The sequence below is a fragment of the Hylobates moloch genome, unplaced genomic scaffold (genome assembly GCF_009828535.3).
Source record: "Hylobates moloch isolate HMO894 unplaced genomic scaffold, HMol_V3 SCAFFOLD_20, whole genome shotgun sequence".
NCBI lineage: Eukaryota > Metazoa > Chordata > Mammalia > Primates > Hylobatidae > Hylobates > Hylobates moloch.
In genome coordinates this window covers 53,040,932-53,066,333 of record NW_026652295.1, presented here as the reverse complement: position 1 = coordinate 53,066,333, position 25,402 = coordinate 53,040,932, and the positions used below count along the sequence as shown (strand labels likewise).

General features: G+C 36.7%; 1 protein-coding gene across 4 annotated transcripts in view; it reads left to right on the top strand.

The window, feature by feature from the left end:
• HMGCLL1 (3-hydroxymethyl-3-methylglutaryl-CoA lyase like 1) overlaps positions 1–22,154 on the top strand; it is a 143,053-nt gene extending 120,899 nt beyond the window's left edge. For all 4 annotated transcript variants that reach the window (XM_058432512.1, XM_032140819.2, XM_032140820.2 and 1 more), the window contains 2 exons: positions 16,856–16,981; positions 20,653–22,154. In XM_058432512.1, coding sequence (XP_058288495.1) covers positions 16,856–16,981; positions 20,653–20,754 — 228 coding nt within the window. In that variant the 3' untranslated portion in view covers positions 20,755–22,154. The remainder of the gene's footprint in view (positions 1–16,855; positions 16,982–20,652) is intronic.
• Positions 22,155–25,402: the final 3,248 nt, after the last annotated feature.

Below are 25,402 nucleotides of genomic sequence, written 5' to 3'. Positions count from 1 at the left end.
ATGTGACCTTCCCATTAAGTCACTATGTCTTTGCTTGGCATTTGTATGTCATATCTTCAGATGCCAAGGGAATGAACCTATCACAATAATGCTGTTGCCCCAAACTATAACAGCAAAAGCCCTTAATATTCTAATTTTATTTGGGTATGTTTATAATTTGATGACATAATTAGATAAAATTGAGCAAATCAACTTCAATATGTATTCATAGAAAGCCATAGGATTGGAGAAAATCCTAGAGCCATCAAAGCTGATGACTTCACTAACAGTAGAAGGGATTCCTTCTGCAACCTTTAGATTGTCTTTCAATACTTCAGTGGCAAGGAGATCATTATTTTGAAAGCTAACCCATTTGTGTTTGGGCAGCATTAAATGGCTAGAGAGTTATCCCCCATAATCAACCAAAATCTACATCTGTCTATTTGGCTCTGGAATCATACAGAATATGTCTACTTTCTTGACCACATAATGATCTTGAACTATGCAACTACAACTCTCATCTATCTCTGAGCCTTTTCCAAGGCAAATATGCACAATTGCCTCAACCATGGATTATATTATGTTTTCTAGATATGCGAGTTTTCTCCAAATCTGCTTTTCTTCTATATATTTAACTGTAATTATACTTATGTTTATTTTCCTACCTTCTTTGAATAACTGGCTTCAACTGCACCATTTCGGGTGCCTTCAGCTGGACTATTTCTAGTGGCAGAAAAAAATTATTTTATATATTCACAGCCTTCCCTCTTCCTCCAAGTTGTACCCAATGCTTTAAAAAATTAATACCATTGTTAACATAAATATCTCATTAGATATTTTGATCAATGGTGGGTCTCAAGCTAGCAAGGTCCTTGGTAAGTCATTTAGAAATCAAGCTGAACTTGAGTTGTTTGAAATTCACAATAAGAATGTGAATGGTAATATTCATATAAGTAATATCATAAAATCTTCTATACTTTTTTGTTTTTATTTTTTTAGTGATGGGGGTCTCACTCTGAAGCCCAGGCTGGAGTGCACTGCTGTGATCATAGCTCACTGCAGCCTCAAACTCCTAGGCTCAAGTGATCTTCTCTCCTCAGTCTCCCCAGTAGCTGGGACCACAGACATGAGCCACTGTGCCTGGCCTGTAATATTTTTTGTACTTTATAGCATACATAATATTTTATATCTATGTAAAAACACAGCAGTGTCCAGTTTAATGAATTCTGAAGTTTACCCCCCAAATAGATGTATCCTAATAAATGGTGGAATACATGTGTAAATCCGCTTAGCCACTTCTCCTTTAAAACAGGTTTCAAGTTCCTCCTATTCTCTTCCCCCTCCCTCCTATGAGTGAGCTAAGTTTGAAGAGGGCTTAAGTATCATCCTGGCATTAGTGGGGAGTTACCTGGTCTGCAAACATTCTTAGTCCTCCCTTGTTTCCCCTAAGATATGACTATTCGGCCCATTTAGCTCTGTCCTTGTGATGGTACCCAAACCATGATCCACCCGACTCTAGCCCATACTCTGTACCACATCCTGGTCATGATTTTAGTTCCCTCTTGCCCACCAGTGATCTTTCAGCTCTGCTAGGGAAAATGGGAAATTGTTGTATGCTTTCTATGTCAGGTTTGAGTGTTCTGTATTCTTTAAAGTTACCTGAGAGCCACGGGCTAGGTATCTCACTCAGCCTTTGCTGCCCTGTTCCCTCTGTCAGCTGGATGCTGAGCTTCTGAGTCTTGTATGCCCTCCAGTATACACCTTTGAAAGCAAGACCAGTCTCCTTGGTTATAGGGCTCCCCAAAACCCATATGAAATTCCTGTCACTCATTATCCCTGCCCCCACCCCGGTACTCAGCAGATGGGAAGCCTCGTGCTTTTCCTAGAAACCTAGGAATCACTGTGTCATATCTTTTAAATTACTGACCAGTGGAGTCCAATTATTTGAGTTACAAGAATATTAAACTATGAGTATAAACATTACCAAAGACATGAAATCACTCCAACTGCAAATGGAGAAGTGGAAAAAAAGTTATTTAATGAAAGATAAACGTGTGAATTTAAATTAGTTTTGAATAATTAGGAATGCTTCAGGAAACGTGGTAAATAGCCAGTTTTCTATATCTATAATGATTTTCAAGACAGCGACTTTCACCTTTCACTAAAGACGATTCTACATCCCACTCCAGTTAATGGATCACCCTCTATTAAGTTGTTGCTAAGCGAGGGATCTCAGTGCTTTGTTAATGGTATTTCTTTCTTCAGTCATTCTTCATTCATTTAGACAGTATTTTACCTAGTAAATTTATCTCAAATTTATTCCTTAACAACAATCTTTTTTCTTATGCTTCATTTTAAATAGTCGTCACGAATGATTTGATGTATTGCACTAATTTTCTAACAAATGTTTCTACTTACATATTTCTCAGCCTCTATCCATCTTAATTATTGCTCCCTTGCTAGCAAAATTAGAAAAAAACAAAGTGCTGATGATGGCATGATTATTCATAAACCTTAGCTAGACCTTCATTTCTTACAGAATAAAGCTCATATCCTATAGCAAGGCACAGGGACTTGCTCCATCCATATCCCAAAAGGCCCTACAATAAACATCTCATTAAAATCTTCTGGCCAGGTGCGGTGGCTCACGCATGTAATCGCAGCACTTTGGGAGGCCCAGGTCAGGAGATCAAGACCATCCTTGCTAACGTGGTGAAACCCCCGTCTCTACTAAAAATACAAAAAATTAGCCGGGCGTGGTGGCAGGCACCTGTAGTCCCAGCTACTTGGGAGGCTGAGGCAGGAGAATGGCGTGGACCCGGGAGGCGGAGCTTGCAGTGAGCCGAGATTGCGCCACTGCACTGCAGCCTGGGTGACAGAGCGAGACTCCGTCTCAAAAACAAAAAAACAAAACAACAACAACAACAACAAAAAACTTCTTAGTACATACTTGGCATGTTCATCGTATGTATGATTTTCCACGTTGCTTCTTCTCTGTAGAATACCTCTTCCCACATCCTCTCCCCACCCTTGTCAATATCCTTCAAAGCCCAATTCAGAGGCAAACTATGTAACAACATTTTCACTATCCCTCCTCTCTTCCACCCCTTCCTTGCTCCACTACAAAATATACAAACCATCTCACTGGTGTTTCTGAACAGCTTTGTTTATAATTCTTATAATAACTATGACATTCTACTTTGTATTAAAGTTCTTTGTATTAATGAATATCTTCTCTGCCAGGTCATTAACTTAATGATGCTAGTTACTAGTCTTTGTTTCCCAGCAACAGTAGCCAACTCAGGCTACCTTAAACAAAAGAGGAAAATTTATTATGAAGACACAGGGGTGTCTCAGGAAACTTCTTGGATAAATTATGCACACGAGTCAAAAACAGAGATTTAGAACGAAGTCTTTTTTTACCTCATTCTGAATCTCAGCTTTACCTTTTACCAAATATGTAACATTATATATGATCATATTAAACATTCTATGCCTCAGTTTCCTCAATTAAAAAATGAGGATGATAATAATAGTACCCACCTCCAAAAACAAAGCTGGTAAGGGAATGAAGCTGGACCTCAGGAAGGACTGAAAATCTGTCTGAAATTCAGGCCATGTTTCTCCGATTCACCTATGCTTCACTTCTCATTTTACTAGAGATTGAATTTCTCTGCTCTCCATTATTCATGGAAAAAGTTACTGGTCCACAGCTCATTTGCTGTACATCTCACCTCTTATAAAGATGGATTCTGTCTTTGTCTGTTCCAAGTCTGGGTGAGAAGACTGTGATTGACCAAATTTAGGTCCAATCAGCTGCAGCCAAGATTAATAAAAGAGTCATTGAGCAGTTTCCAGAAACCCTTCTTTATGAGAGGCACTCCCAAGAGGAGAAGGTTTAAGGAGGAAATGAGATAGGTAGTGATCCACTCCAATGTTCCTTTATTTTTGTGTCCTCAACCATGTAGTGCTGTGTCTTCAATTTTTACAATATATAGGCCTATATGCACCCTGATCTTGATATTACATACAGTATTGTGCCATACTCATTATTTGTCCAATTATGCCTTCAAGAATATTTGAATAATAACCTATTATGTTCTAGGTATTATGCCATATGCTGAAGGTATAATGGAATGAGATAAAGTGAAATTCCAGACATCATGAAGCTAATATATACTGCCTGCTGCTTTTGCTATTTTCAAAAATCTGGTCTGTACATTCTCACAAGCCATCCCTAGCTTATTAATATTTATAACATTGCTCATTCTTTGTCAGAACCACTGTTTTCAATTCTTTTGTCTTTCAATATACTTAAAAAACTTATTAACATTTAGTTGTATTTTCACAACATTAGGTACATCTCCCACTAACATCTATATTGGAACTGGAAGTTATTTACCTCCTACCTCCTAGTGAAATTCCAGGAACAGAAAGGCCTAAGTTCTAAGTTCTATATGCATCACTATAACTGCCTATAACTGACCACCTACCTGACTTTTTTTTTTTTTTTGGAGATGGAATCTCACTCTGTTGCCCAGGCAGGAGTGCAATGGCGCGACATCGGCTCACTGCAACCTCTGCCTCCTGAGTTCAAGTGATTCTCCTGCCTCAGCCTCCCGAGTAGCTGGAATTATAGGCATACACCACCATGCCCGGCTAATTTTTGTATTTTTAGTAGAGACGGGGTTTTGCCATGTTGGCCAGGCTGATCTTGAACTCCTGACCTCAGGTGATCCACCCGCCTCAGCCTCCCAAAGTGCTGGGATTACAGGCGTGAGCCACCGTGCCCAGCCCTATGTGACTTTTGATAACCTCCAAAAGTTCTTTGTTAAGAACTATGGGGCCTAATTCATTTTAAATAAATCAATCACTAAACATATAAGGGATTTTGGCTAAATTATCTAGTTGTAAAAGTCTGTGATTTGCAGATTAGTATGAAAAGTACATGGGGACCTCCACCTGAATACATATTGTCAATACAATATTGTTTATGGTCTCTCTCCTTCTCTTCCTACTTCTCTTCCCCATAACCATTAGCTCCATCCCCCTCTCTTTGTGCACACACTGAAGACTATTGTGAGAGCAGGGCAGGGCTAAGTCCACAAGAAGCAAGTGTTAGGGAGCTAGAAATGAGATGAACTCTTAGTAGGACTCTCAGCCAATGAACTCGATTACTATGTTTTTGAGATCAGTTATTTGTTTTCTACAAAAGCTTCAGGGCCCTTGTTCCTTTAACATATCTCTGTCAAGGGATATATATATTGTCGCTCCTTACACCCTAACTCAAAGGACAGTTTTTTCTATTTATTTCCTGGCTCACCTTCTTGTTTCTGCCCTGGTCCCAAAACTCATACTAATCTATAAGATTTTTTCTTTGTTAATTTTATCCTCTGTTCATGGCATCATTCCTTACTTCCATTTAATTAGCTGTCTTTTATGGTTTTCTACTTACATTTCTCACATAACCGTGATATCTCTCTATTCACAAACCCCCCTCAACTTCTTCCTCAACTCTCTTCTTCCTTTTATCACATGTCCTCTGTCTGCCTCTACATGCTCGTTAGATACTTTTAAAATCCAACATTTTGCTATGTGCCAACCTATGTGATAAGCACATTCCATGAAAGACCTCATAGAATCCTCAACAAGCCTGTTAATTGGTACTATTATACTCATTTTACAGTTGAAGGAACAGAGGTTGAACAACATTATCAAAATCACACAGTTAAAATGGCACAACAGGTTTAAATGGAAGTCTGGCTTCTGAAACTGACAAGCAGTAGGCTGCATGCTCTTCATTTGTTCTGAAATCTTCTGCCAGCTCTACCCTGTCCTACTCTGCTGAAGTGATCAAAACTTCAAAATTTGTCAATGGCATAAATCCAGTGGATTTTCTCAGCTGTCATTTTCCTTAACCATCTGTTGCACTCATCACTGTGGTATGTATTTAGAGAAACTTTTTCTACCCTGGCTTGTGACATTGAACTTCCTCCTGAACTCCTTGTCTCTTTCATTAACCCATCTTCTTTCTCCCACCTCCAAAAAGTGAGTGTTCACCAAAAACCAGGATTTGAATCTCTGCCATTTTTATTCTAGCCAAGTTCCTTCAGGGAACTCAGAAATGGAATAAGTCAAGATGAGATCACTTTTTTCCTTATTTTTAATTGCTCTAAGAGATAACTGACTACCTAACGTAAAAAAAAATAGTAGCAGTATATTATCAGTTTATTTATGTAAAAGTAAGAGGGAAACAAGAGCACAAAGGCTGCATGGAAGGAATTGAGAATATACTGTTAGCAGCTCCTTGCCTATGTGTGACTGGTTATTTGAAGATAGATTATGGTTAATTAAAGATGTGTATTGTAAATGAGACGACAACTACTAAACAATTTAATGAAATCTAAATATTAAGTCAACAGAAGAGATCAAATAAAATCATAAAACATTCAATTTACAGAAGAGAACACAGAAAAGAGGAAAAAAATTAAAAATGTGGAAGAAATAGAAAGCAGCCAGCAAAGCGGCAGATTTTAATCTAACCTTTTATCAATTGGTATATCCGTTCCAATTGGCTATGCTGATATAAAAACACACCTCGAAATGAATAATGACTCCAACATATAGATGTTTGTTTCTCACTGGTTTAACAGCCCACCACACATGTTCCTGGTAAATGAGTGTGTTGTCTCCTCCAAGTGGTCATTCAGGAACTCAGGCTGCTTCCATCTTGTGGCTCACCACTCCCTAAGGCCTCAGTGTCATCTGTGTTTGGCTATTAAAGAGGAAGAATGCTTGTAGTCTCTAAGAAGACTTGTTTTAGAAATGGCCTGTATCACTTTGCTTGCATGTCATTGGCTAGACTGTAGTCACATATCCATACCTAAGTACAGGGCAGCTTGGTAATATCAGCTAACTGAGGGTCCTGGAAGAAGAAACAGATTTTTGGTAATGAACTAGCTCTATCTGCCACAGATAAACAGTTCAGCCACAAAGTTAGACATTTTCACAATGTTTTTATCCATAAAAACCATCTTGGAGTTTGAAACAATAAATATACTTTACAAGAAAAATTCAGTTTTGGGGGTAGCACCTTTTTAGGTACTACCTTTTTGCATTTTTAACTAGGACATCAGGTGACTCCAATACTTAGATGATATCATTCTGAGAAATACTGCACAAGGCAGGAGGGAGCCACTGTGACTGAAGCTGGATATATTAACATCTGAGATGTTTCCAGGAAGATCTGTTGTCTCTTGCCACTCAAGTGTGTTCTGGGGGCCAGTAGTATTGGCATAATTCAGGATTGTGTAAGTGATGCAGAATCCCGGGTACCACCTCAGACCTATTAAGTGAAACCATATATTCATTACAGTTTTAGGAGCACTGGTCTAATTATTTTATGCCAAGATGTTAGAGAACATGGATGGCTACAGAAGTAAAGTGATAGGAGCATTATCCAATTAACAACAGGAAAAGCAGATGATTCTGAGATGAATCATCTATAGAATTTGAATGGAATTCAAGCCATGTGAGCCTGAGGTAGACCAGAATACTTTTGGGGGTATGATACTGGCAAAAGAAGGAAATGACTATGAAAAAAAGTAGATAGACCCTTATTAATAAAGTTCATTTGTCCTAAATATATGAGTGGTATATATTTATTATAGAGGATTGGAAAAAATCTAGAAACACAAATAAATGGAACTATAGTTATTATCCTGTTCTTTTATCTTCCGATTTCTCCTATTCGTTTTTTCATATTATATATTTTTGTATATATATTGTACTGTTTATATATTTATATATTTATATTTTTGTATATATAATATTGTATTATACAGAAATATTTTACTATTTCATAATAGTCAATCTTATGTAATTTATTAACTATCTCTATTTTTCGACATCTAACCTATGAACTTATTTTCACTGTTAATATTGAGTAATATTACAAAAAATATTCATCCTTGAACATAGATCTATCTGAATATTTCTGGCTGTCTTCTTGGGCTAGCTTCCTAGAAATACAATCACTAGGACAACAAATATTTACTTTCTGAAGTTGTTTGCTAATGTTGCTAACTTGTGTGGAAACTTTTCAGAAAGTCTCATAAGAAAAGGAAGTTTTTTGATTTGTCAATGTTATTTTTCTAATTCACACCCTGCCTCCTGGAGTTGTTATATGGATTCAATGAATCAATGCATGTGAAGTGTTTAGTAATATGTCTGGGATATAGTCAGCATTTTGTTAACTATTAATATTGTGCAGTAGCACACAGTTGTTAAACCTGGATTTGCATTCTTACCCTGCCTCATACTAACCATATGAAGCAGGACATATCACTTGCACTTCATGAATCTCAGTTTACTCGTGAGTAAAATGGGCATGCGTTACTAACCACTTCAGGTTGACTTTGTGGAGCTTTATCATATGTGAAGCACATGGTACAATCCTTGTGAAAAAGTAAGCAATTCAGCAAATGTTCGCTAATAGTATTTATTATTTTTAGTCTTATAGAAATTGAAAATTTTCTTGCTTTTTTCCCCTTACTCCCTTCAGTGTACACACTCCCATTTCTATCTCAATTTGAATGTATCCAATGAAGGTAGAAATATAATCTGTCTCCTTTTGAAGGCAAGGAGGAGTGAAGCATTTAGGAAAACCAGTTTTAAAGATGAGAAGTCTAATTATTTTGATTAATAATCACAGTAGCTTAGTCATTCCTCAACATAGCTCTCTCTTTACATCTATATATAATCCTATTATTTACTTACCAATTTTTATATATACTCCTGTTGACTAAAACGTTGACATTATTCATGTATGCTAACTGTTCATTATGTATGGCTTACCTATTGCGTATATTATGTTCACAATACACATCAAGGGCAAGTAGGGTTCTCTCTCAGGTGGTACAATAGCTCATATAGTATCTATTTAGAGTCTTGGTTGAGAAGCAAACATCTGGACTTATTGGAAATAAGCCTGGCCACTGGAGTCCTTTTCTTATGAGACTTCATGTATGGGTAATTTCAATCCTTTGGTAGAGTGAATATCAGCTATGAGAAACAAGTTGAGAATAAAAATATTGGAAAATAAGCATATTTTGATATTTTATTCTACATGAATATTCATGTTAAAATGAATAATTTTCACTTTCAGAAATTTTATTTTAAATTAAATCTAACATTTCTATAGATTATTAAATAAAATACTGATCTTAGGGGATAAAAAATGTAGATGACTTCAAAAATAATAATCCAGATCTAATTGTTTTTTGGGACTTTAGTAACCTCAATAACTAAAATTTTAGGTTTCATAAAATATTTTGAAAACATGTATAGATTAGAAATTTTGCAAAATGATTTTTTACTCCCTTTATTGTTGTATTTATTCATTTTATTTGGGTTATAAGATCATATAGCAACAAGAAAAAGTTGTGATGGTACCTTCAGTTAGCATATCAGCAACATCAGACCATTAGAACATCAAACAGAATCAATACTCCCCCGAGCTCACCTAAGATTAGAATACAGACATGACATGTTTATGATATATCTACAGGCAATTCGCTCTCCTCCAGAAAAAGTTGCCGGTAACATTTTATTCATTTCCCTCTGGCCTTAGGTCCAAGCACATATGCAGAGAGCTCAGGTAGATAGAGCACACACAACTGAATTCACCAGGTTTATGGTATCCTGGGCCACTGAGTTAATAGCTTTGATTGTCAACTTTGAGAAAACGAGAAGCCAAGGACATCTCAGTCCTTAGAGTTATAATTATATAAATGTATTTATATATGTTATATAAAAATATATTTATGTATTATGTATGTTATAAATATTTAAATATGTTATAAATATACATGTTATATATGTTATATATGAATATATAAATAAATATGTATATAATTTAGAAAGCATTGGTTCCCTGAGCACTAATAACAGTTGCTTCCCATTAGATAATCATAAGCTACTTCTCAGTAACAGCCAAAATATATAGTCGCTTTAATTTATAATGCTAAATTCTGTGAGCTACAAGACTTATTTATTCCAAGTCCCTGGCACAAAGAATGTGCTTAATAAACACTTTAAGTCAAAGGAAAAATACAAATATGCTAAATATATTGAACCACATTTCCATGTGTTCTACACCATTAGTAAGAGTGTCCTTATTTTAAATGCAGAAAACCCATTTGTTTGATAAATATAAAACTATTTACTATTTACAATTTTGAGGGACTGCAACACAGTGGGGTTGTAAATGGTTTGACTTTAACTTGGTGGATTTTGGTGCTGTGTTGCCACCTTGTGGTTACTCATCTAAAAATGGACTTTTCAAAAACAAAAATCAAAAATAGACAAAACAAAGAATAACTGTTTTGTGATACATGGTGCAAACAGAAGTTTGTGCTGTGTGCTTACACACACACACACACACAGACAGTCACACAGTCACACACACACACGCACGCACACCAGGAACCTGAGTCTGAAAGTAGTAATCGTGCTTGGAAAGGAGAGAAACAGAACAGCTTTCCAAGAGTAATCCTTTAATGCCGAAAGTCTCTCATATAGGAAAATTAGCTAAGTGGCCTATTATTTTCAAACACAAAATGATATGATTTCAATGGTTAAGTAAAAATGTCTTTCCACTCTTTACAATAAAGAATTAATAATAAAAAGAAATAATGTTTTTCTTCCTAGTTTTTTTCAGAGCTTGTTTACATCATATTAAAATTATTTCTGATGAAATAAGGTAGTAGATGTGAAGAAAACATACATAGTGAAATCAAATTTTCTTAGAAGACTATGACTAGAAATTTCCAAAGCAGCTTGTTTAGACAAACGAGCATATAATTTAGTATAAGGATAAAAGTATCATTGAGAAAATTTTTATTTCTGAGAAGAAAATTACACACTTAATAAAGTAGAGAATTTAGGGGAACTTGTATTAAAATATTTTTAAAGTACTGTGATTTTTTTTAAAAAGAGAGACTTTAAAGGGAATTGATGCCTTAATATTCTCCTTTATAGGTCATATATCCTTGAATAAACTCTTTAAAATTGCTTAAACTTTAAATCCACATATTGCATTTAGAACTGAGTCAATTAACTTGTGAATAGAGCTTGCAGAAAGAGAATCTGTGTCTAGAGCTAATCTGGTACTAGAAAATCAGAAAGACCAATTTACAAGCCAAGTCCTCTTTTACTCAGATTATGCCTGCCTTCACCAGAGTATGTTTGCAGATTAGTCCCGTAGTCTTAGATCCTAGAAAGATCCATTATTGCAAAATATGAATAAATTCAGAGTCTCGGATTTATTTACATTCATTTTCACTTATTTACAGTCATTTTACTACAGGTTAAAGTTTCCAAAAACTTTTATATTTTACTTTTTCTACTTAGGTAGGTAATTAACATTCATCGTGGAGGCACTGGAAAACAGAGATAGAATTAAAGTAAAATAGGCCGGGCACGGTGGCTCACGCCTGTAATCCCAGCACTTTGGGAGGCCGAGGCGGGCGGATCACGAGGTCAGGAGATCGAGACCATCCTGGCTAATACGGTGAAACCCCGTCTCTACTAAAAATATAAAAAATTAGCCGGGCGTGGTGGCGGGCGCCTGTAGTCCCAGCTACTCAGGAGGCTGAGGCAGAAGAATGGCGTGAACCCCGGGGGGCAGAGCCTCCAGTGAGCCAAGATCGCGCCACTGTACTCCAGCCTGGGTGACAGAGCAAGACTCCGTCTCAAAATAATAATAATAATAATAATTTATCTGTAATCACAGCACCCATGATCATTACTGTTAGCACTTTATGTATCTCCCAAATCCTTTTTGTTTTTAGAAAATTGTATCATGACTCTATGTACTGTTATAACATCTTCTAACCTGTTTTTCCCTTAATCATGCAGTTAAATAGCATCATCATTTTGTTTTCTAGCTACACCATAAAGCTATTCTCCATTGTGAGACATTTGGATGGTTCTCAAATTTTCATTCTTAAAAAACATACTGTGATGAGTCTTTATATAGATATATGTGTGTGTGTTATATATCCTATACAAAACAAATATACAATATACATCACCCATATGTATTTATTTTTATCTAGTTATTTTCTTAGGATTTGTTAAATATTTCTAGAAAGGACTGTTTGATAAGGAACTGTTGGGACAAAGAATATTGACGAGTGAAGATTTATTACTAAATAATTGCTCACCCAAAGAATTCCAATTAACTGTACATTCCTACTCATTTAGGTTTGACTGTTTACCTTCAGTTCCAACAACACTCCCTTTGTCATTGATATTTATTGAACTATAATGCATATATGGAAATGTGTACAAATTATAAGCTCAATGAATTTTCACAAACTGATACTATCAATGTAATCAATTTAGTTCAAGAAATTTATTACCAGCACCCTCAAAGCTCTCCTTGTGTCCATTTATATTCACACTTAAAGGATAATTACTAACCTCTCACTGCTTTGATTAGTGTGGTCTGTTTCAGGACTTTATCTAAATGAAATGATGTATGTCTTCTTTTGAGCCTGACTTTTTTTTCAAGCAACCTTGTGTTTGTGAAATTAGTCCATGTTGTTGAAGTTGTAGAGTGTTTTATATATTTGAGCTCTATATTATACTATTTCAATGCCAGCATTCTTTTTTAATTGTTGTCAGTCTGAAAGTGTAAAATACAGTGTTATAGTTTTCACTCACAATCTTTGATTTAATGTGAGGTTGAACTGTTTTTTGGCTTCACTGGTTATTTATATTTGCTCTAGTGTGACATTGGTCATTTATTGTTCCTCTGTGGTAATACTGGTTTCTCTATTGTAAATAAATCTTTCACTTTTGCCCAAGCAATAGGTTACATTGGCCTTTAGTTACAAAATAGAAGAATGACTGTTGTTTCCTCACTCTTTCCCAAAAGACCAATTAAGACTAAAAACTGTTCTTTTGACAAAGTAACAAGTTTTCCTTCTGGGACTCCTGTAGTTGCAGGGTCTTGATCCTCAGTAGTGAGAAAAGGAACATGATACGTGGATTCCAGATCCCAAAAGTGAATCATCCACATTTCGGGCTGAAGCCATTTCTCACCTATCATGCTGATTCCTCTGACTTTTGCTACTTTATACTTTTTTGGGTATTTTTTCAAAATCTGGTTTTCTTTAAATGCTGACCAGTCCTGGTTAACTGTTTGCTGCCCCGGGGTACAAAGTTTTTCTAAAGTTAAAGCTGACCCATACCCCGGATTGATAAAGGGTGAGATAGATAAGAAACTCTACTTTAGGGATTTGAGAATCACTGGGTAACAGGAGATTCTAGGACAGAGACTCTGATTTAATTAATTTAGGGAGAAGCTTGGACATTGGTCATTTGAAAAGGGTTCCAGGTGATTCCAGTGGGTTGACAGGGTTGAGACTAATGGAAATTTCTGGCTCCTAAGCTGATACGTTCGGGTCCACTGAATACATCAGTTTTAACCTATAAGTAAAGAAATGCCCCTGCCTGTTTATATCATGGCAGACTCCCAGAGACGGGTCAACATCTTAATATTTGTCTCTTCCAAGTACTGAACAATGCCACAGATTTCACTTCTAAAGTATAATTCCCCATTCTTACTGCTTTCATAGTAAATGAAAATTGTCCTAAAGGTACCAGTATTTAACTGCTGAATATGACTGAACCTGTCAGATCATTATGTGAGAAATGTTGTGGTGATGGAAAGAAGGCAATAGAGACCTTCCCATGTTGGAGAGTATAAGAAGAAATGGAGGTAGAGAAACAGTCTATCCTTTGTAAACTTTCCTTGGGTCCCAAAGAAGTCTAGGGCTTTTTAAGGACTGTAGTTCTTCCTTTGTGAGACTTTGTGAGTATCCTTTTCAGTCTTGCAAAGGAAACTCTACCAAAGTGGTTGAAAACCCACAGTCCCTTTGGCATGCCTAAAGGACACGGGAGCCAACTGAGAGAGCTCCCCAATGGCCAAATGTTGAACAGTTTGAGCAACAAAAGACATAAATTGGTATTACATTATAACCCAAAGTGCAAAATAATTACCTATAATTAGCTATGAGTCCTCCCTAATATAAATACATGTTAGAATAGGTAAATAAATGAGAATGGACAAATTTTCCATACAGAACAATTCAAAACTTTTGTGTAGATACTACCCACTCTTTAAGTGTGAGCTATGCATAGTGACATTTTTCCAAAATGAACAATATAGAAAGACTGTGGGGAGACTTTATAGTGCTGATACCTGGAAGACACCACCTCAGCCAGACAATAAAAGTTAATACCAGCCATCATAATTTATATTGATATTATGTATCCTTGATATAATGCTTTCAGGATGGCACTTTACCTCTGTGGTCTTCTCCCAAAACTCTATAACTCCAGTCTTAACAGGAGAAAAACTTAGACAAACGCAAATTGAAGGACATTGTACAAAATACATGATGAGCACTTTGGGAGGCTGAGGAGGGCGGGTCACATGAGGTCAGGAGTTTGAGACCAGCCTGGCCAACATAGTGAAACCCTGTCTCTACTAAAAATACAAAAATTAGCCAGGTGTGGTAGTGCGCACCTATAATCCCAGCTACTCAGGAGGCTGAGGCAAGAGAATCGCTTGAACCCAGGAGGCGGAGGTTGCAGTGGGCCGAGATAGCACCACTGCACTCCAGCCTGGCAAACCCAGCAAGACTCCATCTCAAAACAAAACAAAACAAAATGATGACTTATACTACTCAAAAAAAATAGTTCGGAGAAACTGTCACAGCCCCTAGGAAGCTAAGGATACCTGACTACTAATGTGGTATACTGGTAAGCTCCCAGAACAGATAAAAGACACCAGTTTAAAAATGTCTTTAGAAATGTCATTTTAAAAGTCTAAAGAAATCTAAATATTGCATGGATTTTAATAAAAACATGTCAACATGTGTTCTTTAGTTATGACAAATATACCATAATAATATAAGATCTGACAAAGAAGCCAAACTTCAGTCAGGTTTCTAAAACTTCTCCTAAGCCCACCTCTTCACTTCCTTGTAAAATCCAGTTTTAGCAATTCCTACGAAATCAGCTTAACAAGAACCCCTATAGTCAATATCCAAATGCCCGATCTGATTAGGTCTCTCCCCCTCCACCAACCCAAAGGTCATGTCTGATCACCCTATCCTGTCTTCAGCAAAAATCCTGGTAGGTCAGTTGAGCCAGAATTCCTTTCACTCCTAATGTCTTCTCCTAGTAATTTTTAATCCACTGACCCCCACCCCACTCCTTGGCTATAAATTCTCACTTGCCCATGCTGTATTTGGATTTGAGCACAGTCTCTCTCTCCTGCATTGCATGTGGTCCCTGTACCTACTGCAATGTTCCTAAATAAAGTCATCCTTGCTGTGCTTTAATAAGCATCATTGAATAATGTTTTCTGTAACAGATGTTAACCATAGAAAAACTGAGTGTGCAATATATAGGAATTCTGTTTCATCTTCACAAATTTTGTGAAAATCAAAAACTATTTTAAAATTAAAAGTTTATCAAAAAAGTAAAGAAGGGAAGGAAGGCAGGAAGGAAGGGAGAAAGACATTCCCACATGAGCAGCAGCCGTCAGAATCTTGTCAAAATTTAAAATTCTCAAGTCGCAGCCCAGAACTTCTGAGTCAAAAATTCAGGGGATGTAGCCACAACCTGTGATTGAGAACCATGATCTAGTTGGTTGGACAAGAGCTCTGCTTCCAGGTGCTTCTCATTTTTGATGTGGTCATGTTACTTTTTCTTTAATGCCCAAGAGTGAAGAATCAGATTAGGCTTTGCTGTATCTTCTGATTACCGAATTGTTACCCTTCACAGAGGAATGGCGTGCCTGCCTCTGTTCTTCTCATCTTATTAACATTTGAACTCCAGGGCCCTTCTCAGACCCTGTTGTGCTCATGTCTTCCATAATTTCTCCAGCACACACAGACAGCTCTTCCACCTCTGATATCCCCAAGCACATAATCATGTACCAACTCTCATGTTTCCAGAGGCTATAAATCAAGGCAGAGTGTAGATGCCCTGGAGACAGAAGATTTCACCTACCAGATAGTGACCTTGGGTAAATTGTTTATTCCCTCTGTACCTGAGTTCTCTTTCTGTGAATTGGGGATGATACAAGAGTATCTGCTTCATGGGTTTGGGGGAGAATTGTGAATTAATACACATAATTTGTTAATAACAGCATCCAGCACTTAGTAGGGAACCAATAATGTGAGCTGGTGTTACTGCTGGTGGCAAGTGTTTTGTCTCTTAAATATTTCTTCCTTCTCCCAAAGTAGTGGAGTTTTGTGTGCAAAACAATGGATGTCTCGATAAAGACTGGGTGAGTTGAATGGGTAAAGTGAGCCCACAAAATCCTATTTCAAACCCAGTGACTTCTCTCTCCCCTGCCCTCACATGCCAGTCATGTAAGGCATTTTGATGTTGAATTAGAATGTTGAAAATATTTCATGTTGCCTGTAAAATGCTTTTAGAATTAAGCTAGAGAATTGGATAATATGTGAAAATCTGGAGTAAATTAACCTTACTCTAAGCTTCACCACCTACAGTTGAGCTGTTACCAATGAACAACACCATTTTGCTTTTGATCAAAGATTATTCTAGTTCCAGAGAGCCTTAGCAGAGTTTCTGTTAGCCTCAGAGACAAGATTAGACATAAAAGAAATAAGCACCCCGGGGACCGTTCTAGAGGCCAGTGGGTAAGTGAATATGTTTGAACAACCAGTTCAGATTTTCCTTATTTGCTCTTTACCACAGGTTAAATAGAAATGCAACAATTTACATGCCATAAACATACAAGCTTTAGGTGGTTTGGTTTGTTTTCCAGATGGGAATTAACGTGGTGGATTCTGCAGTATCCGGATTAGGTGGCTGCCCTTATGCAAAAGGTGCTTCTGGGAATGTAGCCACTGAGGATTTGATATATATGCTTAATGGCCTGGGGCTCAATACAGTAAGTTACTTTAACATATTTTAATATTCATGCATTCCTTGCAGCTCCAAATTGCAATGCTTCTAAGATGTGGGAAGCAATTTTGAGGTCAAAGTTTTACTACACTTTTGCTATTTGCTAAAATGCACAGTGGGAAAATGCAATAAAAATTCTTTTGGGGTCTTTATATAAAGTAACTCATTGCTATAGCTCAATCACCAATAATGCTACCATTTCACATTTTTATAGTGCTTCATGACCTCTAAAGTACTTTTTCATGTATTATCTGATTTGATTTTATACACTTTGTGAATTGGAGCCTGTGTCTTTGCTGTTATGATTGTTGAGTTTTGCAGTTTTGTTTTCTGTATGGATGTTTTTCTTGGAGAAAACTGATATCTTGATTGTCTCAGTGACAACTATAGCTTCCGGAAGAACTCCCAGGGCACTTTTTATATGATCAGTGAAAGAGGGGAGCTTCATAATACTTAGCATGTGAGACACTAGATGGCAAGCATCGTCTCTTTGCAAGTTTACCTGAAAAGTCACATGCTATGTAACCACATCCACTAAATTCAGCACCTTGTTTTGCCCTATGATTGTTAACGCAACCTGTTAGTCTATAGAACAGATTTATTTAGGAAAAAAATAAAAATTACAGGTGATTAGACATTTAGAATTTCTGAGATGTGAAATAATCATCTGTATTATAAAATGAAGTTTTTTACTCTCCGCTGCTCCTATTCCTCCTTTTTCCTCACTCTACTTACATTGATGCTCCTGCTTCATTAAACTTGCTTCTAGTCTACAGTTCTATACCATTTTATTCCTCACTTCTACTCCTTGCTCAGGTTTTCACTACCACATGAAATGGCCTTATGCCTCGTATTCCATTTGGCCTGGAAAGCAAGACACCACCATCCTAAAAATAAGCCGTCTAGCATCTCCCTGCCTATCCTCCAGGTCAAACTGTTAGGTCCCATTCCTTAGTGTTTTCATGTTTTCCTCTGAACTTACCACAAGGTTATATAATTATCTTGTTTATGTGTCTAGCTTCCCTTGCAACCACAGAGCAATTATGACAGCTTATTCGTACTTTAGCTTGGTGCCTGTGGCATAAAGATGCTCCATAAATATTTATTGAAAGACTGATTTCACTTGGCACTAAACACCAACAGCTGTGGCCCATAAACACCAAAAACTATTGCCTATTTTCTCTGGTTAGAAATAAATGTTATTTCATTTATATTGTATCTTAATCATTCATATTGGAAGCTACTGACATAAAATGAGCGTAAATAGTTCCTTTCTTAGAAATTTAGATGACTGAATTGAACTCCATAGCTGATAGCTGATGCTTAATATATACCAGTTATGTTCCATAACTCTGGAGTCCAAATGCAAATAAGTCAAGTCTATTCCTAAAAATTTCACCATCCAAGGATTGCTACATTGAGTAGCTGCTACAACTCAACTAGTCACCCACGGCAACAAACCAAGATTCTCTATAGAATTTAATCTCACTATGGATTCCATGTCCAATCAGTTACCAAGAGCTGCTAATTTGACTTTAAAATATTTTGGTTGTTTGTCCCTCCCTTATTACCTCTGCTATGACTACACTGATGCAGGTCTGCATCTCTTCCCTGGGTGTTCATCCTCTATACTGGTCGCTGGCCCCAGACTTGCCTTTAAATCTATCCTCCATGCTACCATCAAAAGGTTACACCTAACATATAAGTATGAATAGGCTCTATGTCTGCTTGAGCACGGATCAGTGGATTCTAATTTCCTGAAAGCAAGCCTGTGCTCTATCACATAATCTGGCCTATTATTACCTTTTCCAGGGTTAATGGTATATTTTACCTTTATCCATGTATGCCATGGATATTTAAGATATCTTGGACTGCTCTTCTCTCTGCCTGCATACAGTGCCCCATACATCCTCTATCCTCTTTTATACTTTTTGTATAAACCTCGGGTCAGGCTTTACCCTTCTTGGCACTTTTCCCTGACACATTCCTTTCTGCATTTTTCTTTTCCTCAGTGAGTTGGTGGCCTCACATCTCTGCCTCCATAATAACCTGGGCATATCTCTATTTGTGGCTTTAACTATGGTACAGAATTTTCTGTTGTGAGTCCACATTGCTTGCCTGAACTTGAAGGCAGAAACCACATTCTACAGGAGGTTCTTGAAACTCCAGAATCTATCATAGTACATGAGACATATTTAAGCACCTGATAAATGATTTAAGAATACATGCAGTGTTGTTTCATAATGATATCTACTGATTAAATAAAATGGTAGAGAAAAGCCAAAACAAAATTCTACTTTGGTGCAATATCAACAAATTCTACTGTATAATTGTGACAAATGGAATTACTGAAAAGAGAAGAAAGACATTAATGACCAAAATCTTTCTATCAACCCTTGCCTGATGTAATTTATAAGTGAAAGGCATCCAAAGTTAACTGTTTACAGAATTTAAGTTTCATTGGATTAAGGATGTTAAACAGATACTCCACGTAAAGCCATTACCACGACAAAACCAAATTTCTCAAACCAAAGCAAATGTTAGTATCCTGAAAACAACTTTGTAATAAAAAGACATCATGAAAATAATTTACAAGTATCATTTTACAAAATATTTTTAATTCTTAAAGAGATAAGTAATTAGCTATATCGAAATGTCTCCAATTTCTAAAAGGATATTCATCGTTATGAAAAGCCCCTATGAGTTTTTATACTTGTCTATTTTATGAAAGTGACAAGTTTTCATAGATATTAAAAAGTACTTTATAATAGCAAGGGAAACTGAATATTTTCCATTTTAAGCCCACATTGTTCTAGTCCATATTGAGGGGGAACATAGACGCTTATGAAATGCCACATAAGGGCAAGTTTGTGCTTAATCCACTTAATGCTTTGCCTCCTCCTGTGACAACAAAAGTGCTGGGTGGAAACTTTGATAGTGACCCTTTCATTACACCAAAGCCAAGAGCATGCCCTGAACTTGGCCTTTATACCCAACTGCATATCTGTCATCCATGGATTTACCTGAGCTTTTGTTGATCCTATTTATACTTTCAGGCAGTACAACCTCTCAGGCAAACCAGTTCCAGATGTGTACTAAATACCACTTCATTTTATTTCACTTGCAACTACCTCCTTCAGTATCATACTAGTAATAGTATTTCTGGCCTTGGTTTAAAAAATATATATGTATATATATGCATTCACCTTTTCTGTAATCCTTATGGCTTTTTCAAGTTTGTTTCTTCATGTAGTAAAGAGGATAGTTTTTTTCTAACTCAGTTCTTATCTATAAACTGCTCCAAAACATTATTTTGATTGTCCTTCACTGCTGCTTTGTCGACTGTTTTTGTAGTTCCATTATTGTCCTTCCTAGACTCTAGATCCAGCCTGAATTATGATGTTTTTCACGTGTCTACCTATATTATTATACAAGAGTCAGATTCAAGATATGCTGTAATAAAGCAGAAAAATCTAAAATGTTAACAACGGTATTCATGAAAACAAATGTTGCCCCAAAATTGATAACGACCAACACCGCTTTGTTTAGTAATTTTAAATGGTTAAGTAACTACTAATAAAAATTTAAAAGGCTATGTTTTATCTTTTTTCTCTCTAATCCCTCTGCCTTCCTGATATTCCTTCTTTTCCTCACTAGGGTGTGAATCTATACAAAGTGATGGAAGCTGGTGACTTTATTTGCAAAGCTGTGAATAAAACCACAAACTCTAAAGTAGCACAAGCCTCCTTCAATGCTTGACTTGAATGGATTTATGACATACAGTTGAGAAGATCAATTTCAGCCCCAATACTCATCTGAAAATCATTAATGTCAACTTGCTCTGATATGTGAAGTAATGGACAAGAGTGGGAAAAAAGAGATCCTTTTCAAAAAGATTATAACTGGATAGATTAAGTCAAAAAAATGCAATATCAGTCATCAGGTAAATTGCAAGCTGAGGATAAATAATAAAACGTCATACTTTTGAACTTGGAATAAAGTCTCTTTTGCTCTTGTAGAAATAACTTTTTAATTTAGTAGATGGGAAAATTGACTTCATATTTCCCCAAGTATCAAATACTGTGTTAATACTTAATCAAGCAGGCTTAACACAGTGTACATATCGTCAGTAGTTTATGAGCTTCTGCATAGTATGCAGAGTGTGTGGCCTCAATATTATGCATTATGCCTCTGGATCTCAACTATTCGTTTGCCAAGTCAGTTATGTTATGGACCAAAAGCCAAATCTCCATCTGACCCTACATAATTTTAGCAATAGAACTTTTATATTTCGAGTATGGCTAACATCTGTTAACTATTTCAGTGACTTTATCTGGTTCCAAGAGGCTGTGGCCAATGGCAAGATGCCATAGCCTGGAAACATATTATGACCTCCCATGTTTGTTCCATGCATCCAGTTTACCATACTTTACCTATCATCAGTTATAGTAAAAACCAGCATGGTGTTACTCAGCTATTGAGAAATTGTAAGCTATTATTTTTGACCTGATGTCTAAATTGCAGTGATAAGAATAGGTTGATACATGTATCATAATCTACCTTTATAATTTTTAGATCACTTTCAAATTGCCCCGTGAAATATTGTGATCCTAAGAATATTAAGATAATTTTAGGTTAATGAAATACCTATTTTCCTTTGATTCATGGTGCTTTGAATACCCACATTATCTTTTGGTGTATTTTTTAGTGGTTATTTTAAAAGTTGAAGTGGCTGAAATTTTGTCTATTGTCCTAGAAGTGGTTGCCAGAAATTGCAAGATGTAATATATCAAAGTCAGAGATGAGGAGCAGGAGGACTATTTAAGATAAACTTCTGTAACCTATGAATTTTTATGGGGGCAGTATTATTACACATGGATCTGAAACATCAGCTCTAGTATTTAGAGAGACTTCTCTAATAATACCGGGTGATATTATCTTTGAGTAAATTTGAATATAAATTGAAACATAAAAATGAGTACTGTGAACTTTCTAGGAAATATTCATTAAAACCATTGAAAGAAAAATAAATTCAAGAAAGAAAGAGAAGTACTGATTGTAACTATGTTGCACGGTTCTGGAGGAGGAATACTGAGAGCAATTCTCTGCTTTGGGGTTAATGTTTGGGGGTTGGGGGAAATGCAGGGAGCAGACAAAAATCAAAGCTGGGTATGAATCTTTTTCAGTTACATCTCCCTGTGCTTCTCTCTTCATGAAACACATGACCCTGCAGACTGGCAGTCATGGGACACCTGCGATTAGCGTGTACAGCTGGATATGTACCCCATATTCTGAGGAGACTGACTTCCTATCTCTTACAAAGCTATGCAGTTCTTAAGTTGAGATATTTGGAAAAGCATCTCTTGTTACAAACTGCCTATATTAACAACTAAGGGGATGATGGGAAAGCATTGCTGTTTTGAAATGAAAACCATGGACTTTGAAAGGCAGAGCAAGTAGTCAGAAATCCAGGTACAGTCTAGAGCACAGTTACATAGCATCCATATCAGTCTACTGAGTCACTTCCATGAATACCTTGATGCGACTGAATCACATTTAGTATGAGAAAGCTTGGTGTAGGTATTTGGTATCCTTTCTCCACACAAACCATCTAAATCCCTTTGATAGTTTAAAGAGAGTTTCTTTTCTGGTTTTATTTTCTCCACCTTATTTATCTTTTGGCCTCTTCCTTCTCTATGTTTGACTGCAGACTCACAAATGCACAGTTGCCTTCATTCTTATAACTCAACATGTGGTCCAAGACCAGCAGGATCATCCCCTGGGACCTTTTGAGAAACAGAATCTGAGACTTCACTCCATACCCATTGCATCACAGTTTGCATTTTAAACAAGATCCTTACATGACTTATATGCAAATTAACTTTGAGAGGCACTTGCCTATTTGATACCTCCACTTGGGTATCCAACAGGCTTCTCAAGCTTCGTATATATTCAAAATTCTTGTACCATTTTTCACTTTGTGCACTGTAGTCTACCCCACTGTCTTATCTCTGTTTTTGGAACAAGGCACACTCAGATCCATCTCAGGTCCTTTACCTTAGTTTTTTTCTCTGCCTGTTTCCCTGGCTCTTTCCTTGGGCATGATTGGCTCCCTCCTGTCATTGAGGTCTCAGCATAAATTTTACCTCCTTAATGAATCTTCCTGGACAAGTCAGTTTAAAGTAAGTCCTGTTACATTCTCTCACATCAACTCATTTAATTATTAATTATAGAATTTCTACCTTGTTTGTTTATTCTTTCTTTTTCCAACAGAATATATACACCATGAGAGCAAGGGCTTTGCTATCTTCTTCACTCTTAGTTCCACAGTGCCTAGAACATAGTGCTAGGGTCTGGCACTAAATACCAATAAATGTTAGTTAGAGTGAAGAATAGAAACGGGTTTAATTCAAACATTTGGGAATTGAAGGAAGGAAACTATTCTGCATGAACTCTGTTTTCTGAATATATACATATATATTTCCTGAGCCCTTAATAGATTTTTAAGGTTTATTTTTTTCCAGTTTATATGTTGAATGATTGAATTAAGGAATGAATGCATATATACACCAAAGAGGTTGTTAAGAAATGTTGGATAAACCAAAATTGTAAGTGAAATACATATCTTTTTAAGCAGAATAAAGTAAAAGTGAAACTGCTGGAATTGATAACAACAAATGGACAATATCAATAACAACAAAAACCTTCCTGAGGTAAAGAGGCAACAGCTATAATAAGCAACTAATCAGCTTTGCTGTGGGCATGCCATTGCTTTCTGTGTGTCTTACACACATGCACACGGGCACACACACATGCATACATAATACACCGTTCCAGATATGGCCAGAAAAATTTAGTTTTCTCAAATTTCTGTAACCTGTCTCTTCTCTATCAAAGAAACAAGAACTGCATTGCCTATTTAAAAGTCCACTGTAACATGTCATCAAAGAAAAGCGAGCCTGTTATATCAGCTGTCATCTATATTATTAAGAGATAAAAATTTCATAATGACTTGATATCAAGACCTCATTACTTCAGTATTCCTTAAATTCCTCTAGTAATTTATAGGTATTTCAGAGTCAAGTCTTAGCAGAGACATACTCTTAATTTTCTGTCGCTGACACATAAGCAAACTTATTCTCTGTGATCTCAATTCATGTTGTACAGATTAATCAGTGGATGATGGGAGAGGAGTTTAACAATATTGATGCCTGAACTTCACCCTCGGATATTTTGATTTAATTGGTCTGGAGTAGTACTTCAAGCATCAGCATTTTTTAAAAAATGTATACAAAGCAATTCTCATGTGTAAGTTTAGTTGAAAATCTCCAATTTAGAGCAATGGTTTTGAAAGTGTAATCCCAGGAGCAGCAGCAGCAGCAACATGGCCTGCTTTTCTCAGGAGCTTCATCCAGAGAAAACTGCATCATCTCAGAGTCAGCTATAAAATCCAGATTGTGAATCTGTGTATACTACAGAGATAAAGGACAGTAAGAGGACACCAACTGTATTAGCCCATCCTTGCCTTGCTATACCTAAGACTAGGTAATTTATTAAAAAAAGAGATTGAACCCCATGGTTCTGCAGGCTGTACAGGCAGCATAGCACCAACATCTGCTTCTGGGAGGGCCTCAGGAAGTTTTTACTCATGTTGGAAGGTGAAGCAAGAGCCAGCACTTTACATGGCAAAAACAGGAGCAAGAGAGAGAATAGGGAGGAGGTACCACACTTTACAACAACTATCACCAGGACAGCACCAAGAAGATGTTAAACCATCCATTAGAAATCCACCCACGTGATCCAATCACCTTCCACCAGGGCTCACCTCCAACACTGAGGGTTACAGTTCAACATGAGAGTTAGAGGGAATATATATCAAAACTACATAACCAACTCGTTAGAATTCAAATTAGGATTCACGAGAGATGCAAATTCTCAAACTCCAACATAGATGTACTATATCAGAAGCTCTGTTTTTACAGATTGTCCAGGGGATTCTGAGGAACCCTAAAGTTTGAGAAACACTGACCTTCTAAGGCAGTGATTTTACCACACTTGTAATTGGTAGAGGAGAAAAATGGATACAATTTAGCTTATTGTATGCCCTATATCCACACAACAAAGCATCATTTTGAACTAGCACTCATATAATCCAAATAGGCATACATTTCCAATGTGAACAGTGCTTTCAAGAGAAGAGTGAAGTATAAAAACAGATGTCAATGTCCTCTGCCACATTCCTTCCCTTGACTCTGTTTCCCAGCTTCATAAGTTGTAAGAGGCATATGAATAGACTCATCATTAGATTTTCTCCAGGAGGCTTGAGTCTGCGAAAAATTCCGCCAGGGTTCTATCGATTCTTCTTTGGCACCAACTGATCTTAGAGTCTGGAAGCACACAATCCAGT